This window comes from Gavialis gangeticus, unplaced genomic scaffold, assembly GCF_001723915.1.
Source record: "Gavialis gangeticus isolate Ggan-Ray unplaced genomic scaffold, GavGan_comp1, whole genome shotgun sequence".
Taxonomy (NCBI): domain Eukaryota; kingdom Metazoa; phylum Chordata; order Crocodylia; family Gavialidae; genus Gavialis; species Gavialis gangeticus.
The window spans coordinates 2,060,044-2,070,958 of record NW_017729018.1 but is presented as its reverse complement, the minus strand read 5'-3'; the positions used below and the strand labels follow the sequence as shown (position 1 = coordinate 2,070,958).

General features: G+C 47.1%; 1 protein-coding gene across 3 annotated transcripts in view; it reads right to left on the bottom strand.

Annotated features, from left to right (window-relative positions):
- RANBP3 (RAN binding protein 3) overlaps positions 1–10,336 on the bottom strand; it is a 174,979-nt gene extending 164,643 nt beyond the window's left edge. For 2 of the 3 annotated variants that reach the window (XM_019513204.1, XM_019513205.1), the window contains exon 1: positions 10,237–10,336. In XM_019513204.1, the coding sequence (XP_019368749.1) occupies positions 10,237–10,258 (22 nt within the window). In that variant the 5' untranslated portion in view covers positions 10,259–10,336. The remainder of the gene's footprint in view (positions 1–10,236) is intronic. The other variant, XM_019513206.1, reaches the window with a different exon arrangement.
- Between the last annotated feature and the right edge of the window lie 579 nt (positions 10,337–10,915).

The following is a 10,915-nucleotide window of genomic DNA, read 5'->3' as shown; positions in this document are numbered from 1 at the left end:
TCCACAGGAGATTATTAAATTTGTTTGAATAACTTTTTTTTTTTTTTTTTTTTAAACAAAAAGGACCATTGAAAAGTACCTCAAGAACCAGTTATTCCAATCCTTGAAGTGTTTCCTTTATATCTACACTCATATTTTAAAAGCAGTGCTGTGGAACTAGCAGCCCATGAGGGGTTGATTTGTGGTCCACACCTCACTCCATGGCTCTGGCAGTGGTATATCATCATAGCCCATGACAAAAGATTAAAAAATAGCTAAATTGGGGGTGGAGACTCCTGCTATGCTGTGGAAGCAAAAAGGGCAACTACATGAAGAAACCAGCAGCCCAAATAAGAACTGGGAACTCAAGGGCAGGCAAGGGACTTGAAAGCAGAAAAGCTAACACCTGCCAGCCAGCAGACAGTGGAAGGCCCAGATAAACATGCTGGGAAGCGTGGAGACGGCAGAGGAAGAGTGGCATCTCACAAATGGAACAGTCACTGAAGGAGACACTGGGAGAAAGCATAGTCTCTCCAGGAGGGAGAGACTGAAACCCAAGCAGCCCAGGCAACAGCTCTCTCCCCCAGGACCAGTGTGGTATGAAAACCAGGTGGTGAGCTGTCCAGTGGAAGTGACAATTACTCAGAGGGGAGGAGTTGGCTGGCTTGAACCAACCACTCAGCATTACTGCCTTCGCTGAGCAGGCAGCTCTTCTAAAGGGGGATAGTACACCATTTCAGTAAGACTCAACTAAGTATGACCCTCTCTGGGTAAGTTCAGGTTATCAACCTGACTGTCAGTTTGGACCAGTGGTTTGGGACTATAAGGAAAGTCAGGAGCTCCCAGAGTGCCAGAGATGCATGAGAGGCTTGAGCCTGCTGGGGGCAGGGAGCAAGCTACAGCGTTGCCAGAACAGGGCAGAGAACAGGTTAGTGAGTTACAGGGAACGCAACAAGGCAGCCCCTCTGAGGCGCAGGCCCCATGGTAACGGACCTGACGGAGAGGCCCAGCTAAAAGAAAGAAGAGGACACCAGTCAGGTGGAAGCCCCAGCAAGGGCACAGGGGCCAAGAGCCCAGGAAGATGACTCATCGGTAACACCTACAAGGCATGCATGTCTGTAGGGGAGGTCAGAGGCCGTGAATTTAGGCCCTTAGGCTACAGGTGCCTAGATGGAGTCAGACACACTCTAAAACTCCTAGGTCTATGGACAACTGGAAGATAGAGGTCAAGGAACAAGATAAGTGAGCCCCAAAACCTTAGGTCATCTCTCAACATCCAATTAATGCCAAGAATCAAAGGCATGGCAGATGAAGGAGAAAGGAAGACTCAGGAGCCAGTTAAGCAGGGGGGTGGGAAGAGAGAGTACACAATGCAACCCTGCCCTCCTACAACCATATTGAAGTAACATTCCAATTCCACAGCAAAACTGTGGGTAAAAAAATTAAGTGTCAGAACTAAAAAGTTCCATGAAGTTCCATGGACCTCTAAGTATGCAATGTGATATAACTTTTAACCACACAGTTGCATAGTACTTAAATAAATAGCCTAGACATCTCTCAGGCAGTATATGACCAACAGCAATTTAATGTAGGTTGCCTTTGGTCCCCCGCTTTATTTGTTACAAAATTCAAGAGGGTACACTGAAAGAAAGAGAGAATTGCAGGGAGGGTAGAACAGCCTCAGTTTAGGGCCAGGAGGACAAATTATGTGATCTAGACTCACCCCGCTTTTTACCATAGGCCAGTGGTCTCCAAACTTTTTTGATTGTGCACCACTATCAGTAAAAAATTTTTGAGCACGCACCCCCAATATATGTATATTTGTATAAATATACATCTAAATAGAAGTTCTAATATTTTCTTCCCGCACCCCAATGGATCGTCTCGCGCACCTCCTGGGATGCGTGCACCCCACTTTAGAGACCACTGCCATAGTCTATTAAGTTATCCCTGCATTGAGCCAAAAATCCATATTTGACTAAAATATACCCATCTTGTAAGATGGTATCTATCCTGAACACATCAAAAAGATGAAGAATCCACCATTACATTTTGCAGAACGTTCTTTTATCACCCAATTGGAAATTAGACATTACTTTATTTGCACTTGCATATTTTAAGAACAATGGTTCTTAGGATGCCTTTCTTCACTGGTATTTTCTGTGAAGGCACTCACATGCTATAATAAAGTCATCTCTCAATCTTTTTTTGGCAAAACTAGGCATTTTTCTTCAGCTACTGAGTATTTTTGCCAGTTATTTATTCTACCCGCTGCATTTTTTCAGCATTCCTTAAAAAATATTGACATCAGAATCATATCCAATTTCACTCATGCCATGCGCAGAGGTAAATCAGCTCCCTGCACCCTCTCACTACTTACACTAGCCCTTTTGTCACTGCATCATACTGGAAGCTCTATAATCCTAAGCACTTTTCAGAGCCACTGCTTTTGAACAAAGACAGGACAAAATAATACAGAAATGAAAACATACAAAAAACCCAAAACAAAAAATCTGAATAAAGGAAGACAAACAGGAAGAGGACAGGACAAAACATGACATAGGACTGGAGGCATGAGAAGCGACAAAACTAAAAGAAAACAAGTGTTGATCCTAATATTAGTGATACCGTTTCTTCAGAAAGGATTGTAGGTCACCGACAATTTCCACTAGGACCGTCAAAAATATAGTCAACTTGCATATGTGTACTTAAAAAGGCAGTGGAACAGGTGTGACATTTTACCCCTTTTTCTCATCTGACCCTTTCGTGAAACTCCGCTGTAAACAATATACCACCACAAAGATTTTTAAAAGGAATGAAAGTACATGGATATGGAAAAAAAGAAACCTGCTGGCTACAATTTATTTTTCTAATTTGTGTCTATTTATTTCCAATCTATGGATTAGAAATTGGGGTCCACTGACAAAAAAATTTTTAGGTAGATACTGATGGTAAATTAACAACACACCGTATTGGCTGATATTGATCCGACTGCCCATATGCAACCCCACAGCTTGGAGAGCAGCATCCAGCTGGTAAGTCTGTTTGGAGGGTGGGGAGGGAGGTTCAGATTGAGGCCTCTGTGGTGAGGGAGAGAGTGAGGCTGGGGCAGGAGCAGGGGCAGGCACTGCCCAGCTGGGGTGGGGCACAGGACAGAACCACAAGAAGCTTATCCAGGAAGCGCAGGGAAGGAAGGGGTGGCTCCCGCCATGGTGGACACACCTGCAGAATGAATGAGGGGGCATGTGCCCCCCAGATTTGTGCACAAAGCAAGGGCGGGCTGCCGCTGCAGGCTAGGCCTGGGAGTGATGCCGGACTCTTCCTGGCAGGGGGTTGGGCCGAGGCTGGGGAGCAGGCAGCGGCCACCCCAGAATTCACCGTAGCCTCCCCTCCCAGCACTGCTGCCTCCCACCCCAAGCCCAGCGCCCCCACCCCAGGAAGAGCCTGGCGCTATCCCCAGGCCCAGCCCACACCCCACACACATCCAGCGGGCACATGCCCCCCATGCATTTCACAGTGGTGCACACAGAGGGAAGAGCCACGCCCCCTCCCTGCACTCCTTGGATAAGCCTCTCACAGCTGTCCTGCACCCTACCCTGGCTGGGCAGTGCCTGCCCCAACCCTACTCCCTCCCTCACTGCAGGGCCTCAATCCGCACACACCCCCCACACCCCTTCCATCCCCCCACCAGATGCTGCTTTCCAAGTTATGAGGCTGGCTGCACAAGTGCTGTAGCTGTGCACATCCGCGCAGCATTTAAAATCAGCGACATTATTGGCCACATTAGCCAAAAAAGCCAACTGCTGATAATGCCGATTTTCCTTTTATCGGTGCCAATATGATACGAACCAACATATCAGCGTACCTCTAGTTTAAAGCAGCGGCTTTTACAGAAATTATTAAAAAATGTACTTAGTATCCATTTACAACACTTCCCTCCATGGCAAGTGCCACCAAAGTCTCATGTCCATGGGCCAGAATCAAACGGCTTCATGGGCTGAATCCAGAATGCAGGTTGTAAACTGCCACCCCCTGCTTTAAACTGCATCCTATGAAGATCAAGATGGTTAGTTTACAGAAATGCAAATAAAATCTGCAACAGCCAAGGAGATTGTTGGCCATTGCTCATTAAGGGGGAGGAAGGCTTCAGCTAGTCAGAAATTAGTTAATTGAATACTTTAACACAATAATTACAAAAACAAAGAGCTCTGAGAAGTTTAAATAATTGCATACATACAGGCTGCCGGACTGCAACTCTGCAATGTCACGAGACAATCATCACTACCTGAAAGAATAGTGCCATATTTTCATGCATTCAACACCTTTTCCCTCCACACCCAAAAAACAGCTGATGGAAACTGGTGTGTGCCAGGGAGCAGAACAGCAGCAAGCATTACTCCCTACCTACTGCCACTCAGTTTATTTACAATAAACTTTTTTTCCTTCCATTCTGTCTTTCAAAAACAAAGCAGGTATGGGGCACAATGTATTCAGGAAACTATGGTATTTCATAAACTACATACATTTTTAAATCTGCTCTTTGTATTGCCTCCTCAAACACTTGGAAATATTTTTGTCTTTTTCCTAAGGGATACCTTACCTATTCCCTGAATGGAAACAAAATTAACCTGGTCAGTTCCCTTTAAATCACTTCCAATTTAGGGGGAAAATAAAAGATATTGCCAAAACAAAAACCCTTATTAGACCAACTATACCTCACAAGCTTTCAAGCACAACGGGATCTTCTTCAGGTGGAACACTGGGACTTGGGGGGGGGAATTTGTATGTCAGAAGCTTAAGCCTCTCCATGAAGACCTAAGAGTAGAAGTTAAATCTCAAAGCTTCTAGTCCTTATGGCTGCAAAGTTGGCCTTCTAAATATGGCCCAGTGTCAACATACCAAGTTCCAGAACCTATAGCCAAGAACGGCACAAATTTCACAGGGTTACTGTTTTGTTTTTAAAAACAAAACAAAACAAAAAACAAAACAGTAAGCAGCAGCAAATACTACAGCTGTTCAGGGAGAGCTGCAATACAAAAAGTAGGGAGGATGGGAGATAGAGGTGTGCTTGTCTCTTATCCTAGCATCATGAGATGGTAAAGAGAATAAAAAGTAAACTTCCTTTCATTTTCCAGTACCTAGAGAGAAGATGAAACAAAAAGTTTTTCAGATATCTACCAGACAGCAACTGACACAAAATAGAGATCCCTTGAGCAGAGAGAATAAATTAGGACCTATCCTAGCACCTTGCTGTTGGACTTTTCAAAGTGTAAGTGATGAAGTCACTGATGGAACCCTTAAGCCTGGACTTCTTCCATACATATTTCTACGTAGTTTAAGCACTGTTTAGGCAACATCTTAGAAAGAAAGACTGGTAGTTCTTTGCATGTCTTTCATCCTCTACATATTCCCCTTGGGCTACTGAACATAAAGACATTTTTTTTAAAACATAAAAAGAGAAAGAGAACTACAGTTCTAATATCCACATGCAAGGATATAATAGGTTATCTTGCTAATGGAAACTAGCACCTTCAGCTTCTGTGCCCTTTCATCACTAACAAATAGAAAGGAATCATGTTTTCCACTCAAGACACAGGTACTTCAAAGGAAACAAATGTGACAAGACAGGAGGGAAAAAGAAGGTTTATTTTCAGCAGATAAAGGGTGAGAAAAAAGGGGAAACTATGGTCACTGTTACTTTCTTTTTTAAAGTACAGTAAACAAGTTAGACAAAATAGCAATTTGAAAGTGTTCTTTAAAGAGACCCTAGAAATACTTGCAAATATTTAAGGAATCTCATGCTTGTAAACAGAACATGTCTTCATGGAATGCCAGGCTGGGTTATTAGTGCATCTCCAAAAACAGAAGTATTCAGTCTGACTTCACTTTAGAGTTAACTGGTAAAAACTCGGCATGAAAAAAAAATAAAATGCTGGTGTTAAGTCCTACAAAAGTTGTCTCTTAAATATCTGAATAATAAAATAATGAAGTATTTGAGGATTCTTTTGTAAACAAATATAGATTTCAGAACATTCATTATTCTAACAGCTCCCCTCCCCTACCCAAAAAGAAAAAAATATCAGATAACTTTAAGGTAGGTCAAGTCCTACATTAAAAAAAGAAAACAAGGAAAAAAAAAAAACCACTGAAAAAATTGAAACAAGACCGTTATTAACTTTAAAAACTAGTGTTCCACATTTTTGCCAAAAAAGCCTACCTGAAGCATCTGACAATAATTATGGAGCATGTTGCTTGATAAATATCTACAAATCCATGCTCATCTAAAAGAAATGAGCTTAAGGAGGAAACTGAAGAACATGAATGATGGAAGCATTGTGGGGGGCTGTGTGCATGCGTTGTGGGGTATGGGGGAGAGTGTAAAGGGATGTGTGGACATGGGTGGGTATGAGGTTTGGGGGGCTGCAGGGGAGAGGGCAGGAGGCTGGGGGTGTTTGTGGGTGCGTGTGTGGTGGGATAAGTGCATGTAGCAGTGAGCGGGGCTCCCCCCAGAGGCACACAGATGTGTGTGGGGATGTGGGGTTTGTAGGGGGTTAGGTGCGTGTGACTGTATGTTGGGGAGGATGTGGTTGCATGGGAGCCCCTCCGCATGTGCCCCCCACGAGCAGATCAGCACTTGCCCCTGCCCTGCAACAGCCTGAAGCCCACATACCTTGCAGTACCTCCCTGCCACTACCAACAGCATATAGCCCCAGGCCACCCCATACCTCCACCTCCTCTGCACTGCCCAGACATGGCAAATCCTGCTGCCCCTTGGCCACGCAGCGGGGCTGGGGCAGCTCTTTCTGGCTGCCCTGGCTGTTGACCCCAGCCCCACAATACCAGCAGGGACCCACACACACAGACCCAACCCAGAATGCCCCATGCCTGCTCCAGACTCACCCGTTCAGGCTCAGCAGCCCCTCCCTCTCACCGCTGCCGGGTAGTTCTTGGTGCAGACATCCAGAGCCCGTGCCATGCCAGGCTGCCCTGCAGTTCCACTACCATCACTCTGGGCTGCCCAGTGTAGCAGCAGTGTCAGTGCAGAGCAGCCAGAGGGCAGCCTGGCACAGCACAGGCTCGGAGTGGCTACACCAAGAACTGCCCAGCAGTGGTGAGAGGGAGGGGCCATTTTCCCCCTGCCACAACCAACAGTTCCTGCCCAGCAGCTGCCACTGCTGCTGAGCCTGGACAGGTGAGTCTGGCGCAAGCACAAGGCATGCCAGTTCAGGGCTGCACTACCACAGACCTGGGACCAGCGCGGGCACCAGCCAGAAGGAGCTGCCGCTGCCTGGACTGTTTACAAAGGCAGTCCAGCTGCAGACCCACCCCAGCCCCGCTGCATGCCCAGGGGGCAGAACATGCCACAGCCAGGCAGTGCCTAGGCCAAGAGGGACCAAGGAGACCCACCACAGGCTGGACAAAGCCCCATATTTTGCCCACTCCTGCACTAGAAGGATTCAGAGACACATCATGGTCAAAGCAAGAGGACAAAAGAATAAACTTTGTAGTATACAGAATATATATGGGCAGCACAAGACTGAAATTGCCCTCAGGGCCAGGGATATATGAAGACTGCAGTCTCTCATAACAGAACCCCAAAGGTTTGGATTCTCATAACCAGAATGCTCTTTAAGCTTTTCCTTTGTCCCCCACTGCTTATTCACACGCTCCAAACCCAGAAATGGACTAATAATGGCTCTCCAGGTTCATCCTTAGCAGCTGCTTAAGATCTTGTTTTCTGAGGCAAGAGAAGCCTCACCAGCATATTGCTTGACTTGGAGAATAAGGTATCATAACATAGACATACTGTGATGACTGTAGATATAGCAAGGATGTGTTTACCTCGAAAGGTTTTTGTCAGTGAAAACACTTACATTACAGGTTTGAGTGACAGGTGTGACAGTGTTGTTCCTTACAGTGACTGAGAAAAAGGTACTGTAGACCAAGTAGGGAGATTAAGGTGCTTGCATTTAGCAATATTGAACAAACAGGTATCCAAAAAGGGAAAGGTTAGCAAGGCAGACCAAGATTTTAATTTGGAAAGAAGGGAATTAGTCTTAAACTGGGAGTCATCAGCATAGAAACTGCGTGCAAATTTCTGTTTACAAGATAATGCTACCCAGAGTCCATATACAGAGGCAGAGAGGAAAAGGGAACAAGGACAAAGGCAATGTAAGTGGAAAGCTGGAGGGCAACTGAAGCAAGTTTTCAAAGGACATGCTGAAGAAGCAATTAGTATAGCAGGAAAATGAGGCAAATATCAGGGAGATAGAAGTCAATGGAGCTGAGAGTGAGAGAGAGAGAGATCAACTGCCTTGTAATTGCTGACAGGTTAAGAAGGGGGTAAAGTCATGTTTGAGATTTAGCTGGAATGAAGTTAGTCCAAAAATAGTTTCAGCAGAATAAGGGGAAGAAGTTAATTTGTAGGTCTTGGATGAAACCAGAGATTAACACGAGCTCTAAATTTCAAACAGAGAAGAAAGTGGGAATCAGGGAATTTAAATGAAAGGCCAGAACATGCTCGTATGGTAAAGTGAACTGAAGGACAGAGGGGCCAAGGAGATGATGGGAAATAATGCAAAATGGAGTAGGAACTTTGGATTGAAACAGGCCTCCAGGCCATCAAATCCAGGCCCTTGTATTTGGAGGCAACTACTGAACCCTAAATTCCTAAAATCATTCCCCCTCCACACCCTCCCATCACATCTATAAGGCACAAAACCAAAATAATGAAAACCACCTACAGCGTGACAGACTTAAAAAGCAGGAGACACAAGGACACTATCAAGGCCCTGTCACTGCAACAAGTGCCTAGGAACCCAGATGAAGACCATGCTCCATACAAAGGTAGGCAAACCCCCACACCATCCTTAAATAATTTCATCTTCTAGGCCAACTTTAGCAGAAATTGTACAGGCTTACCTTAGGCAAAATGGCACCAAATTATATTTAAGTTATGACACATTTTTCTATACATTTCATCCTGGTTATGTACACTAATGCATGCACATGCTTCCCAAAAAATTGGAGAGGAAGATGTACACCCAATTCTTTTACTTACATAAGCTTAAAACTTAATGAAAAGATTTCTTATGTTTTCCCTAATTCAACAGGGTATATTTCTTCTCACATTATTAGAGGTAATTGGGGACAGCACTGTCACCAACAGGAGCCAAATGGGGATTTTAAAGCACTGCTATAGACATATCAAGAGACAGTAGCTTGACAGCTTGCTCCCCAAACAGCAAGGAAAGGGAGACAGTATGAAAAGGCACTTAATGACGACCTGGCAAGAGAGAAGAGAGATCAAAATCACACACTTACAGGGGATTTTGTGGCTTACCTAGTCCAATTCTCTGCATATATGGCAGAATTTCCTTTTCCTAAAGCCACCCATGAGAGATGCCTATCCAGTCTCTTCTAGGGAACCTCCAAAGAGGCTCTGTGACTTGTGTAAGGCAGTTTGCTAGAGAAGATAAGGATTGTTTTCTTCTCCTGAGATTTGATCTAAATCTCCTCTGCTGCAATTTAAGTGATTTTGCACATTTTTTGTAAAGAGGACAACTAGATGAGAAGCAATCGCCTGCTTTTTTGACTCCATTTCACCATGAACAAGACTAATTTCTAGTGAACAAAAGATGCACGCCTGTTTAGTTTCTGAAAGCAGACAGGTATGTGATCTATAAATAGAACAGATTCATCCTAACAGATTATTATTTGCAGTTAAGTAACAGACTGGAGATTGCTGCACCTACACCTGGGGAGGGAAGGAACCAGGCATCTTACTGCGCTTGGCTGTAATGTTCGTATGACCCGGCTGGCAGCAGAGAGGACGGAAAAGGTGTATGTTCCACCTCCCCCAGGCCTGTCTCATCTCTCGGCCATCCCCCCAGCCAACTGCCACACCCGGCACTCCGGCCCTCCGGGGGTACTCCCCGTACAGGGCCAGGCCCACGCCCCGGCCGCTGGCCTCGCCTCACGGTGGGCAACAGCAGAGCCAAGCCTAAGCAGAGTTAGCCCAAGGGGTGCGGGGACGGGGGTCGCTCTTCTTCCTTTGTCCAGCCGCTCCCTCCACAGGAGCCGGGGCTCGGCGAGGCCGCGGGGAGGGGGAAGCTCTCAAGGGCGGGTCCACGCCCAGCAGCCTTCGGCCAGCGGCACCCGGGCTAGAGCAGCCCGGCACAACCCCGCCGCCCATGCAGCCCCCGCCAGCTCCCCGCCGCCGCCTGCATCCCCGCCCCCAACTGCATCCCCCCGTACCTTCGTTCGCCAGATCCGCCATTTTACTTCCTTAATCACTCCCACATTGCACTGCGCGGCCGGACGGCCCCCAGCTAACAGCGGACGCGGCGGCGTGACGCTTGTGCCGGGAGGTCCGCCCCCTGCAGGAGGACGTCTTACGCATGCGCCGAAAGGCACGTGCTCACCACGCATGAGCGTAAAAGCCCTGTCAAGTCGGCCGCGCGCGCTTGGAAAAATACTGCGCATGCGTCAATCCTCTCACGCAGAGCGCGAGACTCAAGCGCCACCCGAGAGGACTCCAGAGCCCCACCCCCTTCACGCCCCTCCCGTTTGGAGTGCGCGTGCGCGAGAGAACGACCCCCCCGGTGTCCTGCGAAATAGGACAAGGCGCGTGCCTCTGTGCGCCGGCGCAGGACTTATGTGGGCTCGCGGTGTTCGGGCAGTCGGTGCAGTGCGCTTGCGTGCTGGATTCGAGATGCAATGAGCAGTCGGGCGGGGGAGGACCTCCAGCCCCTGCCTGAGGCAGGGGCATCCTCACCCAAGCCGGCCCGTGCAGCCCTGCTCCAAACTGCCTACGGGCCATAGACGACGAGTAAGTGCTGACGGGGGCACAGCTCGGTGCTGCCACATGGTGCTGGGTCTGGCCAGACTGCAGCCCAGCGCCCACGCGCCGGTGTCGGCACAGAAATCTGGCAGG